This window comes from Galeopterus variegatus, unplaced genomic scaffold (genome assembly GCF_000696425.1).
Source record: "Galeopterus variegatus unplaced genomic scaffold, G_variegatus-3.0.2 Scaffold4064, whole genome shotgun sequence".
Classification (NCBI taxonomy): Eukaryota; Metazoa; Chordata; class Mammalia; order Dermoptera; family Cynocephalidae; genus Galeopterus; species Galeopterus variegatus.
The window spans coordinates 46653-62077 of NW_007730175.1; the positions used below are offsets into that span (position 1 = coordinate 46653).

At 48.5% G+C, this 15425-nt stretch overlaps 1 protein-coding gene across 1 annotated transcript in view; it reads right to left on the reverse strand.

Moving 5' to 3' along the window:
- The window catches only part of TACC2 (transforming, acidic coiled-coil containing protein 2), a gene marked incomplete at its 3' end in the record, with an annotated part of 188598 nt that overhangs the window by 45398 nt on the left and 127775 nt on the right, over window positions 1–15425 (reverse strand). The window contains exon 9 of the mRNA XM_008586646.1: window positions 5163–5299. Within this exon, the coding sequence (XP_008584868.1) occupies window positions 5163–5299 (137 nt within the window). The remainder of the gene's footprint in view (window positions 1–5162; window positions 5300–15425) is intronic.

The window sequence follows — 15425 nt, forward strand, 5'->3', positions numbered from 1 at the left end:
GGAAAACAAAGGGCTGAGCCACCTGCCTGGGATCTGTGGGGGCCCCCAAGCCTCCTGGGGTACACTCATGGTCACTGTGCTGGTGTGGACATGGAACTCAGTCGAGACCCTCCAGCGAGGTCATTACGAGAAGTAAATGTGCATCCAGAGGGTCACAGACTTGCCGTGTTCTTGGGGTTCCCACCCAACGTGTCCAGGACAGTGTGAATGCAGCCATTGTAAGCAGGGGAGGTCACCGTTCTCTCCTATCTATATAGCCCCTAAATTCCATGTCATCCCTCTAGGCTGGAAGAAAGGGGCTTTGAATCTAGCGGCCATGGGCCCTATATCCCGCTGGCTCGATGGCCAGGGCCCCCAGGTGCAGGGCCCGACTCTGCCTGAGCAACGTCTGCCACCCACCAGATGACACTAATGTGCCCTGCCTGAGTGTTCCTCCTAACACACAGAGCTGTCACGCTTGGCTGCATGCCAGAGTCCCCAGCTGCCTCACCTGTACCCTACACCTGGGCACATGCAACAGTTACGTGGTTAAGAAGGGAGCGGCCCTGGGCCGGCCCGGTGGCGCACTGGAGAGTGCGCCGCTTGGGAGTGTGGGGGCGCTCCCGCCGAGGGTTTGGCTCCCATGTGGAGACCGGTTCCCGCTCACTGGCTGAGCGCGGTGCGGGCGCAACACCGAGGGTTGCGATCCCATTGCCGGTCAGTAAAAAAAAAACAAAAAGGAAAAAAAAAATAGAAGGGAGCGGCCCGGCCAAGGGGGGCCAGAGTGCTGGTGGCAGCCAGACCTGAGTCTAAAAGCCTTGGTCCTCCAGTCACTATGTGCATTGTCTGAATATCTGCATCCCCCCCAAATCCTGTGTTCAAACCTCACTCCCAAAGTGATGGTACTGGGAGATGGGGTCTTTAGAAAGTGACCAGGTCATGGGGGTAGAGCCCTTATAAATGGGATTCGTGCCCTTATTAAGAGAGGCCCCAGCAAGCTTGTCTGTCCCTTCCACTATGTGAGCAACAGTGACAAGGCGCCGTCTATGAAAGCATGCCCTCCCCAGACGCTGAGTCTGCTGGTGTCTTGACCTTGGACTTCCAGCCTCCAGAACTGAGAGCAATAAATGTCTGTTGTTTCCCAGCCACCCAGTCTATGGTATTTGATTATAGCACCCCGAACAGATTGTCACTGTGCAACCCCAGGCAGGCTATTCGACTCCTCTGAGACTCAGCTGTAAATGGGGCATTCTGTGAGGACGACACGGGAGAGCCATGTAAGCACTTAGCCCAGGGCACAGTAGGTGCCAGGAAGTGGCAGCCATGGTCTCCCAGCTCTGCACATGCTACGGTGACACCCGCTCCCTGTACCCATGCCCCAGGCTGGGCAAGCACCTCAGCTCACAGGGCCCTGGGATGCCCTGCCCAACACCAGGAGGCTCCCGTCTCCACAGTGAGCACCACGTGTGGCTTCCCCAGAGGACTGTGACAAGTGACAGTGTGTATGGAAACAGGGTCCCAGGGAAAATGGAAGCCACTGGGTCTCCGTGGCCAGGCTGGGCACTGAGCTCCCTTCCGAGTTAACTTGAGGACAGCGGTCCACAAACAGCCATTTGGACCACAATTGGTGCCTGGCAAGGGCCACTGCTTCCCAGGGGAAGAGGCGAAGGTGTAGGCAAGAGGGGCACAGTGGCTCCAGTCACCACCACAGCCCCAACGTGGCCCTTTCCCCAGGCTTGGCAGTCTAGGCTTCATCCCCACTGGAGAATGACGTCCTGGAGAGGGTGGGCAACTGTTGGAATGAGCCCACCTCAGTTCCCCCTGCCATGCCCGCCCTGTGGCCACCTGCTTGTCATCATTGGACAACCCTCGCCCCATCTCTCTGCCTCAGGCATGGCCCAGGCTGCAGCTCTCAGGACAGGCTGGCACATGTCTGGGCACCGCCAAGCACAGTGACAATTTTCACTTGACACCAACTAAGTGCCCGCACCAGGCTAGGAGCTCCAACACAGCAGCTCACATCACCTGCACAGACTGCAGCCCAGTCTCCAAAAGGAAGGAAGCCAGGCCTGGAGCCCAGAGGCCTGGGTCTGATCCCACAGCCTCCGTCCGCTGCGAGGCTGCGGCAAGCGCTGGCACCTCCACGTCTCATTGCGGAAGCAGGTGATGACACCCACCCACAGGATGCTGTGAGCATGAGCCATAATCCTCTCTCCTCTGAGTGGGAGAGAGCACGCGAGGACCTAGCACAGGCCTGACATGGGGCAGATGCTTACATAGGAGCTGTTATTTAATTATGTGACATTTGATTATGTCCCTTGGTGGCCGGTTTCGAGTTCTAATAACATGTTCAGTGTAAGACAGCCAAGCATTCTGTTCCCAAGACCACAGAAGGTCAGAGCAGGAAGCATCTCAGAAGACTCACATGTCACCCTCTCCATTCTACAGATAAGAAAACTGGGCTCAGAAGAGCTGAGTCCCGGCCCATCCCCGACGGGGGAAGACACAAGGTGAGCGCCCAGCGCCTCCTGCCATCTTCTGTCCCGTGGAGCACAAACGCTCTGAACCCAGTGTAAGGGGAGTGAGCGACTTGTTTGTAACACGTAGGTTTCCGGGACGAAAAAGCATGTCTTTATTCACAGCCGAAGGTCTTGTTTATTATTTCACGCGGCTCTTTCGGCACCTTTAGTTAGCAACATCCCAGGCACTTTGCAGAGAAACAGTGAACAAAAGATTTCCCGCTCTTGCGCTTTCTTTCCCGTGGTTCTCAGCACAAAGCTTTCTTCCCCGGGGCCACCTACACAAGCAGGCACAGCTGCCTTCCCGTGCCTTTGAGCTGCCTCACGCTGGTCTGCAGAATGCACGAGAGGACACTGCTTCTGGGGGGCGGTTTTCTAACAAGGGCAGCAAATCAAATGGATCTTTGTACAACCCAAGCCAGGGTGGCTTTCAGCAGACACAGTTCCAACCTGCGTCTCCCTGTTGCAAATCCTCACACGGCGACCGTAGCTTTCAAAGGAGGACAAGTGTGAAGTCCCTGTTCAAAGACTCTGACAGGTGCAATTAAAGGTTCTGAGGGGCTGTGACTCAGTGGCAATCAATGTCTGGAACCCCCCCTCCCTGGTGGGGTTTATTTCTTAATCCTCTATAATGCTCATTCCTTTAGAAAATGCCACCTAAGAAAGAGGTGGGTGCTGTGTGTGTTTGTTAAGAATGGAGATTGTTCTTTGCTTCATTGAAAAGGAAGTCAAGCAGAAGGAAGGACAGGACCAGAGAAAACAGATGCGGCAAACCATTCCTCAGGAGCGGTCAGGATATGTGACTGGGAATCCTGGAAGATGCACCTAGGGTCACACAAACGGCCATCCTCTGCACGCTCTCTGGTGTTTGGGGATAGAATCTACAGAGTAATACACCATCATTTTCTTCCGAATTATTTTCTAAAGCATTCCACACATTTTTAGGCACGAAGTCACTTATACTCACAAAAAAACAATAGTTTATTCTTAATCCTATGTTGGACCTAGGGATCACAATGTGTTTGTCATTCAGACACTTTCCATTAAAAACTATGGGTAAATTTTTAAGATTATGGGAAATATATTTTTCTAGGTTTTCTTATATGTAATAAGGGAGAGGATGTGAATGATCTCTAAAAATGGTAAGCAATGCTTCCAGCTCTTCCCTCTCTTAAAATCAAATAAATACCAATCATTGTCGTCTCAGCCCAGCACCTACACTAACTCGGCAAAATCCAGAATCCGCCACCGGCTGATGAGCTGTCAAAGGTGGGAGAATATGAAAAGTGCATTTGTCAGACACCAGCAAAGGCATCTGCTGTCATAAAAACTGTCTGACCTCTCATCCCCACCATGAGCATATTTGTTGAGGAACAAAGCCACGGGAGTGTAGGTCCTTCCTAAAACAATGGCCTGCTTGAACCCAGTGCAGGTAAAAAGAATTCCACCCATTTCTTTCTAAAACCAACATCAAGGCCAAAATGTTATTTCATTTTACAGTTCCTCTGGCTCCTGGCCAGGGCAAGAGGACAGATGGAGGCCCAGCCTTCAGCCCACCCCCCTGTCCTCCCACCTCCAGCTCCAGCCCTCACCTGGGCACAGGCGTGTGGACACCCCAGCCTGCAGGGCAGCCCCAGCCTCGGCTCCCCCTCAGGCAGAGTCTGCTCCCAGGAAGATGGGCTGGGAGATGAAGACGCCATGGACCCTGAAAGGGGCTGCTCGCAGGTGTCCAGCAGTGGTCTAGAAGGGAGCTGGCCCTGCAGACTCCTCATCACATGGGGAGGGCTGTGGCCCGAGGCAGGTCACATCAGGGTCCTCTAAGGTGTGGGGCCCAGAGCCACCCAGGTGTAAGGATGTACCACCTGGCCCCTGACCAGCCTGGGGGGCCACATCTCCTTCCAGGCCTCATATTTAACTTTCATGCTAGAGTTGGTCTCATCCCCTGGTGCTGGTGTACCTGGGGGCTGTACACGGAGAACACTAGCCATGTGGACAGGGCAGGAGGGGAGGAGACCTGCCCCACGTGACAGTAATCACCAGGTCTAAAGGGTACACGAAGGTTTTCAGCACACTAGGGGAGAACCGATGTGGGGAAGTGATAAGAAATCAGGTAACACGAGGGTGGTGAGGAACAAAAGCACCACCGTGGACTGACTGAGCATCTACCTCTCTTTCCACCCACTTCTGATTATCTTCAATCCTCAAGCTTATGGGGCTATGTTCCTGAACACACATGTAGATTCACAAGGACTGTCCAGGACCAATGTTCTATAAGAGCCAGAAGCCAAGACCATGCTGGAAACTTCTGAGACCCACTTGTCCCCCCACCCCCACCCCAATCCTTCAAGTGAAAGGTGCCCAGAGCTAAATGGGCAGTTTCATCAGAGCCTCCCCTAAAATCTGCAAAGCAAACAGAATAATCCATTCTATCTGCTCACCCTTAGTTTTCATGGAAACCTGCAGAACACATAAAACACAGCACAGAGCCCAGAGGCCCAGGGGCTGCAGGCTGTGGATTGTCTAAGGAGCCCACTGTCCCTCGGCCCACTTTGGGTGGTGTCCCCCTCTAGCCCTGCCCCAGGGGGAGTCACTGCAAGCCTCGCTCGGGACTCTCAGCCACTGGGCTGCTCAGGAACTCCCCAGGAAGCTCCTGGTCTTGGTTACCTGGTTCTTCCGGGGGTGGCGGTGTGCTGACCTCAGGTTCTGGGATGACTTCAGGGGGTGGTGGGGGTGGGGCTGGTGGAGCTTTGACAGGGGTCGTTGATTCCGGGGTCTCAAATGCTTCTTCAGAGTCAGAACTCCTGATAGAGAAAGAGGGAGAGAAAGTCAAGTTTAGACAGGGGCCAAGGGCCAGTTCTGCTGTGCACTGTGTGGCCTTTTGGCCCTGGAACAAGTAGATTTGGGCTCACTGCTCAATTAAACTGTTGGAGGACTGACGTGAGGAAGGTCGTTTTGTAGCATGATCTCCAAGGGTGAATCTTACCACTGGCTTTGACTGTGCCCAGACGATGTATTCTTTGAACTCAGCTTTACTGAAAACACATACTTCTTGCCTTAGTGCAAACACACACACTGTGAAGTCTACTGATGAACTGGCACTTGTTATTTGGCACCGACATTCTGCAGGATCGATGCCATGGTTCCAACCCACCGAAAGGATCCCGACCCATGAAAGTAAGTCCCGTTCCCACCCCGCCTGTCACTCTCCCCACCACCCTGCCTTCTCAGCGCTGCTCAGAACTCGCTGGTATAGGCTGTCCACCTTAGCACTTCTCATGACTTGTTAGTAGAGATTTATTTGCTTTCTAATCGTGTTTATTATCTTTCTTCTCTGCTGAGCTGACAAAGCCGTGAGGGCAACTGGCCTGGATGATCACAGCCCCACAGTCCACACACAGAGGCAGGGAGTCAACAGCTGCTGACTGAATGAGCGGAATGAATGAACGAAAGCCCGCCAGCCAGCCAGCCAGAGGGGGTGCCAGCCCAGCCACAAAGCACGGCCCACCGAGCCCGACAGTGTGAAAACGGCCCTCGCTCATCTGTAGGAGGAAGGCTGCTTTCGAGGGAGATTCCTCACCCAGAAGGCTGGACCAAAAAAAATCCACCCAGAGAAGCCCCACCCAGTGATGAGGGAAAGCCACTCACCAAACTGAAGTGGGTGGCTAAAGAAAACCCAAGCAGACAGCCATCCTGTGTCACCTGCTGCCACTGCTGCTCGGTCTTAGCCAGGAAGAGCGAGGCTCCTCCAGCACCCAGCCAGCTGTGCGTCCTGCAGGCTGGGAGGCAGCTCCTCACCTGCTCCAGACACCCAGTGGCCCATGGTCCTGGGTCCAGCCTCACCTCTGAGACGGCCAGCGTGGCGGCAGCAGCAGCCGCTGGGCTGATTCCCATCTCAGAGTCGTTGAAGTGAACTAAAATACCAATTTATCCATCTGCAACAAGCTAGTTAATTATCAAGAGGGCGAACACTTAGGATTACTGATTGGCACAAACAATCCCAGAAGGCGAATCTGGTGAAAATGTAATCTCAGGGCAGGTGAGTATGGAACGTGACAGGGTGTGCCAGGCCACACTGGTGTCGCTGAGCCTCGCAGCCCAATACTGAGACATTTACGCTGCTGAGCTCCCACAGGGTCAAAGGACCAGTGACCTCGGTACAGGTCACCATCTTCTGAAGACCATCAGCCAGAGAGCTGCAGGAACCACACCAATCCCTGCACGATCCGCTGGGACTACAAAAAGGGGCTGCTTGGTGAGTTCCCTTCAGAAAATCTCCATCAATAGTGCTCTGACAACTTGGTTGTCAGTGACTCACTTCACCTGTGCCAAAGATTCCCCCTACCACACTCCCCACCCCAAGGACCTCGGCTCCTCCAACCAGCCACAAAGCCCTCTGGGACCCAAAGAGATAAATAGAAACATCAGAGCACCCTACCCCACTCCCCACCCCGAGAACCTTGGCTCCTCCAACCAGCCACAAAGCCCTCTGGGACCCAAAGAGATAAATAGAAACATCAGAGCTGCTTTTGATGCGATCCAATGAACCAAAGCCTGCATATTATGTTTCATGAGTAAATACTTAATTCACAAAAACACAACAGAGGAGACACTGACTTTTTACAAATGCACATTAATATTAAAGGGTACAGCTTTTGTCCATGGGGAGAACTTAAGATCCACACTTGGACAACAGATCTAGGTGTCTGAAGTTTTGCAGAGTCTATTTATCAGTAAGAAAAATACAAGGGGGGAGCTAAGCTAAGCAGCAAAGAACAATGACGTTTGGATCAGCCTGTGGGCCCTGGGGCTAGTCCTGGGGACCCAGTTTCCTCACCCCTCAACCGCAGCACCACACGCTCAGGGGGCTACGTTGTCAAGATGCACGGAGCCAACTTGCCTCTGTCCAGAGCTTCCTTGAAGGACAAGTAGACTAGAGTCTCCACTGCTGGTCACTGCTGTCCACATCCACCGGGCCCATTCCACAGGGGACCATATCGGCCAGGAAGCAAAAGCCATCTCTGCTGAAGAACAGCCTCTGTCCACCAAATCCCCAACCCTTATTTCCTTGCTGGTACCTCTGGAATCTAAATCTCTTTAGATGTCACCAAAAAAGTGAGCTGCACCACCAGCCACAGACACTGTGAGCTTCTCCAGTGTGCGGAGGCCCCAAGATGCGGAGGAGGAGACTGAGTGCTGGTCCCCTGGCTTCTGCGTCCCCCGCACTGGCGATACACGGCTTTAGAGCACAAAGGGCCCTGCTCTTTCTCAGCAGCACAAGCAAGCAACAGGGAGGGCCGGATGCTCTTGGCTCCTAGCTGCTGAATTCCAATGAGGTCCCTGAGGCCGCAGCTGCCCAGCCTGCACACCTGCTCAAAGGGACCCCCATTTCCCACTGCCGCTGTCAGGGTGCAGCATGTGGGGAGGGCCAGGGCACACCAAGCCCCTTTGTGGTCCCTTGACTGTTTACTATGAGCTATTTCTGAGTCAAAACACCAGGGACCACCGTAGACCACAAGCATGGCATTCACTTCCGGTGCTGCCTGCCTGTTGTTGTATTTCTGTACCCTCTCCCAGGAGCAGAGGGCACGTTAATTAGAGGAGGCGGATGGCAGCTTTTTTAAGTAGCTCTTTTTTTTCCCTATTCAGTTTCCCAGGGAATCAAATATGTTTCCAAGAGCAAGGATTTCTGCAGTCCACCCACAAAGAGTTTGTACATAAAAATAAAGCAGCATTGTGGAGTCCCAACGCATAAAAGCAATTCCTATGGGAGTTTGATTTTTTTTTTCCTACTAGAGGAAACTACAAGAAAGTACAAGATAAAATTCTGTTAAGGGTCCACACACTTTAAAAACAAAAAAAAGGAAATTAACTTAACTTGCCAAGAATGTGTATCAGAGAATTGTCACTATAATCTGCTAAAATATCTTTAAATCATAGGAAAATACATTTATTAGGGTATGCATCTGCTATGTTCACCGTATAAATAAATATGCAAATACAATAAAATATAAATATTTCTATAGTGTAAGCAGATAGTTCTTAATGGCCAGACATGAAATACGTTGATTTTTAATTCTCAGCATGAAAAGAATGATCATAGCTACCATTTGTTAAGCATTTTTTAATGTACTGGGCACTGGACTTGGCCCATTTGTACGCTTATCTGTAATCTTCAAAAATGTCCTGCCTGCTGCAGAGCAGGACCATTTTACAAAGGAGAAAACTGTGGCTTAGAGGAGCAAATTACTTTGCCCAAGGCCATCTACTTAGTAAATGATGGAAGCCAGGACTCAAATCCAGAGCTGTCTGCCTTAGTTCAGTTGGTTAGAACATGGTGCTGATAACACCAAGGTCCAGGGTTCGATCTCTGTACAGGCCAGCTGCCAGGAGAAAAAAAAAAAAACCAGAACTGTCTGCCTCTAAAATCTGTGCCCTTTTTACTACATCGGCACCCTTCAAATGTTTGTAGCAAGCTTAATTTATAACATGTCCTTATTATAAAGTCTATCATGGAGAGAAATTAAACTGGATGAACTTGAAATGTGACACAAGGGGCTTGGAGATGTCAACTGCAGCATTACACCTGTTGATTTCTCTCCTGTTTACACATTACTAGGGAAGCCTTGGTACATATCAATGAGTAATTACAAACAGCCCCTGTTTTTTAATAGCTTGTCCTGAGATCATGGGATATTCTTTAATAAGGCAGATGGATTTAGGGTATGCATCTGCTATGTTCACCGTATAAATAAATATGCAAATACAATAAAATATAAATATTTCTATAGTGTAAGCAGATAGTTCTTAATGGCCAGACATGAAATACGTTGATTTTTAATTCTCAGCATGAAAAGAATGATCATAGCTAAGCATTTTTAATGCATTTGTTAAGCATTTTTTAATGTACTGGGCACTGGACTTGGCCCATTTGTACGCTTATCTGTAATCTTCAAAAATGTCCTGCCTGCTGCAGAGCAGGACCATTTTACAAAGGAGAAAACTGTGGCTTAGAGGAGCAAATTACTTTGCCCAAGGCCATCTACTTAGTAAATGATGGAAGCCAGGACTCAAATCCAGAGCTGTCTGCCTTAGTTCAGTTGGTTAGAACATGGTGCTGATAACACCAAGGTCCAGGGTTCGATCTCTGTACAGGCCAGCTGCCAGGAGAAAAAAAAAAAAACCAGAACTGTCTGCCTCTAAAATCTGTGCCCTTTTTACTACATCGGCACCCTTCAAATGTTTGTAGCAAGCTTAATTTATAACATGTCCTTATTATAAAGTCTATCATGGAGAGAAATTAAACTGGATGAACTTGAAATGTGACACAAGGGGCTTGGAGATGTCAACTGCAGCATTACACCTGTTGATTTCTCTCCTGTTTACACATTACTAGGGAAGCCTTGGTACATATCAATGAGTAATTACAAACAGCCCCTGTTTTTTAATAGCTTGTCCTGAGATCATGGGATATTCTTTAATAAGGCAGATGGATAAGGACAGCCACCTAACAGCACAAACCAGATTAACCTATCAGCACAAGGCAATAACTGGTGATATCCCATACCACATGGTGAGGTGTACACAGACAAGAAGGGACGATAGGACAGCCACCTAACAGCACAAACCAGATTAACCTATCAGCATAAGGCAATAACTGGTGATATCCCATACCACATGGTGAGGTGTACACAGACAAGAAGGGACGATAGAAATGTGCCACCCAAGTGTGGACAGACGGTGCTAGCCACTGAAACCCAAACCTGCCGAGCTCCCCGACTGTGTGTTAGGACAGTTTAAGAATATTTTTTCAAGTATTTTCTTGGATTTTGGAGAATCTCCATAGAGCTCTAAAATCCCCCAGAGCACAGTCCGAAAACCTCTGCTACAATAATTCTGAGTTCAGGCCCTCCAAAGATGACACCCTGCGTCAGAACAGGGTATGGAAACTGTCCCCAAAACAAGAGTCAGGTAGCTAGAAAAATGTAGCTCCTAAGGGCTTGTTTCCCTATATTTGTGATTTGGTTTTGTAGGGAAATGAAAAATAGCTCCCCTCCACCCTTCTAGATTCTCTGGCTGTGCTATGAATTAAATTGACAGATTAGTAGGAGAAAAACCTTATTTAATTAGGTATGTACACACGGGAGTCCCACAAAACATGAGACTGGAATAAGAGTCAGATGATTGAAACTTATAGCATCCCCAGCTGCAGAAAGGAAGAGGGGCTTGGGGCTTCTGGGAGTGGGGGTGACACAAAGCATGGGAGGGTAAGGGGAGAAACTGCAAGGTGAATAAAGGTGGTCTTGTTGTGTAGGTAAAAAGCCTCTCAGGTAATGTGTCCTTTCAGAAGCAGCCCTTTTCCTGCTAAAACTGCAGACACTTTTACTAATGTAGTAAAGGTTTTATAGATGCAAATTATTTTTACAGAAGGACACCTTTTCAGAGCTACTTCTGTGTCTGCAGTTTCTCAGAATAAAAGCTCAAAATATGCCAAAGTAGTATACTTTGGGGTGGCACATTCGGGTCTCCTACAGTTATATTTTGGAGTGGTTGTGTCCTGAGCCCCAACAGATGAAATACTTTCATGTTTTTACTTCTGTAAGCAACAAAAAGATAGTATAAGATCAGCACCCACACACACACATGACATCATAATACACATACATATGCATGAATGTACGTGTGAATGCATAAGTGTGTGTATATACAACTAAAACATGGGCACATTTTAATAAAGAGCTGCTACAGGTGTAGTTTTCCAATATATCATTAAGTGGTTACATTTGCTCAAGTTTTATTGGAAATAATTCAAGGACTTGGGAAAATAAATTACAGAAACCACAGAATCTTCTAACTTTGAGGCTGGAAGAAAATTTAGAGATCATATTCTATCCCAACACACACTTATCCCATCTTTTCAAACAGGTGAAGAAACTGAGGCCCAGAGAGCTGAAGTGACTTGCCCAAGGTCCCAGCCTATCTGCAGCAGCCCTACCTAGAAATTCCATAGAACTGGGCCTGCTCTCATGACGTACCAACTCCTGACAGAGATTCCCTGCTTGGCCAAACTTTAGTCAGGCTTCTGAACCCTCTCCGAGGCCTGTCTGCACACTTCCTAGTAAAACTCAGTTTCAGCAAAAGAAACTGCTAAGTCAGTTTAATAAGAACCACCCACCTCTCAATATCTGATCATCCTCCACCACCCTGCAGGTGACAGGTGACTCTGATCACCCTAGCCTGCCTCTAGCAAGAATCCTGTTAGGTAGGCTTAGCCAGAATCCCCCTCTATCCCTGATGTTTCTTCTTGGAAATTTTCCATCCGCCATCCCCACCCTGCTCTTTGGCTACAAATCCCCACTTGCCCATGCCGTATTCAGAGCTGAACTCAATCTTTCTCCCCTACTGCAAGAAGACCCTATACCTGCGGTGGTCCCTTATACCTACCACGATGGTCCTGAATAAAGTCTTCCTTACCGCGCTTTAACAAGTAGCACTGAATAATTGTTTTCTTTACCACTCCAAATAAGAGCCTTTATTCTAAATCTAATAACCACCCTGGAAATCTAAAGTTAACTATACTTGAATGTTACCTGATGATCAAGCAATAGTTCATTCTCAAGCGTTGCTAAAGGGAAAGGGGATACTTGCACATGCAGATCTATTTCTAGATCAATTCCTCAGAATTCCAATTTGCAGATCCCAACATGAAAGTGGTCCAGGGACTGGACGGAGGTTCTTGAGGCCACCCACCCAGAGTGAACGAACAGAGTGCAGCCTCCCTAGAGCTCAGCCACCCTCTGAGCTCCCTGCAGAGGGGACCACCTGAGCGTGTAGTGCATGAGCTGCCTGGGGTCAGAATGGGGCTGCCCTCCTCCCACCTCCCTTCCCCTTGAAGACAAAACCCAGGTAAAGGCAACAGCTCTGCCAGAAGGCCTGCATCAGGGAAGATCAGCCAGCATCGTCCAGGCCAAATGACCATCTGCCGTCCCTGAAGAGAGAGACCTTCCAGAAATAAAACTGAGCTCTCAGCAATCAGACTGCCTCATTCATCTCTGCATCTCACGTGAGCAAGAGTTTAATGAATTTGTGAGTGAATGGATATTTCTGAAATGGCTACATACCAGACTCTATTCATCACAATATTCCACTGAATGACAACTTTAGACAGTCTTGTCAATAAAAATGCTCCCTGCTCCAACACATGCGCGTGCATGCACGCACGCACACACACAGACTTCCTGCCTAAAACAACTTGACCAGACTAGAAATTTTCTAGGGGCTGATTGAAAAGGCTTTTTCACTTAAATGTGCCCATTCTTGATGTAGAAAAGGAATTTGCTCTTCTTTTCTCCTTACGTAGAAAAGGAATTATCACTCCTCAATATTTAGGTAAAGGGAGGCCATGATTTCAACACAACCAAATGCTGAGACCCATTCTGCACTGTCAGGTGACTGAGCAGTGGATGGGCAGGTGCTGTCTTCTGGGAACACAAAGCTAACTCTGGCAAGCCAGGCTTCTAGAATGTTCCAGGCTGCCACCTATGGTTACCTAGTGAAAAGAGAAGCACATGACAGCACATTTATCCTGAGACTCCCAGAACCTAGAGTTTGGCAGGTTCATGATGCAAGTCCTCTTTTCAGATTCAAGTTGCTCTCTCTTGGTGGCCACACTGATAGCAGCGTTCAAAGGGGAACTGGCCATCATCATACTGACCGCCTCCAGAGTAGAGAAGTGGCACAGCAAAGGGGAGAGAGCACGCACAGGTTGAGAAGACCCGGTCACAGCCAATCATCAATTGAATATAGTTGCAAGAAACAGGAACTGACCCTTGATAACTACAGCAAGAATGGAATTTCCTGAAAGGCTACTCAAGGTTTGAAGAGATGAGAATGTGGGCATTTCAGTCCTCCAACCATATTGGATCTACCAGCACTCAGCTCAGGGTTTAAACTCCAGAGAGGGAGCATCTATTTGGGCCATCTTGGGTCAGATGCCTATTTAGCTAGAAGAGGATAAGGAACCTTAATAAATTAGCAACTCATCCAGAACCAATAGAATGGGGAGATAAGACTTCCCCAAAAGGCAATCAGAAGGTAGAATAGATGGCAAGTAGCCCACAAACAACGCATGTCCACTGAAGAATTCCTGACCTTAGGCAAGTCACGTGACCTCCTGGGCCTCTGACTGTCTGTCTGTCTGACAGATGGGGATAATAATGCCTGTAAGGATAATGCCTCTCCATTAGTACTGGATATCCAGTTCTACCCTTGGCCTCCAAGCATAGGACATTTTGAGAAATGTGTTTTGCTAGCAAGCTGACCAAGTCTTCTATCTTACTTGGTTAAAGCTACAGAGTTGGGCATAAAAGACAATCTGGAGGCTACACAGTGAGTGTAGTTGCTGCCTTGACAACACATCTGTGGCCAGAGCATGTCCTGGAGAACCAAGGTCCTCTGGGTTGTACTGAACTCAGCTTCATCTCTCCCAAAAGCTGCACACAACCCACAATCCCCAGGCATAGGAGAGTGTTTCCAGAATGAAAGAGGCTCGGTGTGCACCGTGCACGTGTGGTGTGCACAACACTTCACCGTAGGAACTGCGGAACGATGCAGAGCTGGCTCCCCTGGCTCCCGATTCCACCAATTTGTAACTGGAGCCTGGTGTGTCTCCTGGAGACAGACTGGAGTGTGAATCACCCCTCATGGGAAATATAGAAAGAAACTCGGACTGCCTTTTATTTGCTGGCCATAACACACTGACATCACTGAAATCTCTTTTTGGTAGCTGAACTTCTTGCTTGAGTTACTTAAATCGAAACTTTTACTTTAAAGTCAGATTCTCAAGAAATATAACTGGAAATAAGATATTTATGGATACCAGCAAGAAAAGAATATAGCACACTGAACTCAGGAAGACACAGGAGGAGCTTCCGACAGGCTGTCCTTAAAAGTCCTGTTTTCTCCAGAGAGAACTATAGTAACATCCTACCTAGTCAGAAGCCACTTCCCAAGCAAACAGGTGTCCTCGCCCAGCTGAGATACAACCAGGACCCCAGGAAACACAAACATTTCTCTGTTCAGCCAAGTCATATGACACAGTGCTTGCACTAAAGCCCCTCCACATCACTCAATGAAAAGTTCTTCTGGTCTTCTCCGGAAACATATTTAGTCTTCTTTTATACACTAGTCCAACAAGCTTAGCCCTACCTAGTCAGAAGCCACTTCCCAAGCAAACAGGTGTCCTCGCCCAGCTGAGACACAACCAGGACCCCAGGAAACACAAACATTTCTCTGTTCAGCCAACTCATATGACACAGTGCTTGCACTAAAGCCCCTCCACATCACTCAATGAAAAGCTCTTCTGGTCTTCTCCGGAAACATATTTAGTCTTCTTTTATACACTAGTCCAACAAGCTTAGTATCTGGTTTCTGGACACAAATCAAAGGAGAGGGGGCAGGGGGTTGTTGGAGATGGGCACATAGGTAGCATCTGTAAAGAGTAAGTGACGGATGAGACAGAAAAGCCATAAAAGAGAACATAAGAACTCAAGGAGCAGTAAGGTTTGGCCAACTGCCAAGGCTTCCCCAAGCACCTGGCAAGTGACAGACCCTCCCCTTCAGTACCACCTGCTATTAATGTGGTGGGTAGGTTTACATATACAGTCAGGTGAGCTACAAGTTCAGTGATAAGTAGAAAGAAACAGCAAATTAAGGAACGTGTGTATACAGCATAAGCTTATTTCGGATAAAATAATTGTATATAAACATAAACAAATATACATAAATGCATATGTACATTTATATAGACATATGCCTATGTACAGACACAAATATACACATATATAGGCATGATATATGTGTTTTTTTGGGGTTTTTTTTTTGTCTTTTGTCTTTTTCCGTGTCCGGCAATGGATCGCAACCCTCAGTGTT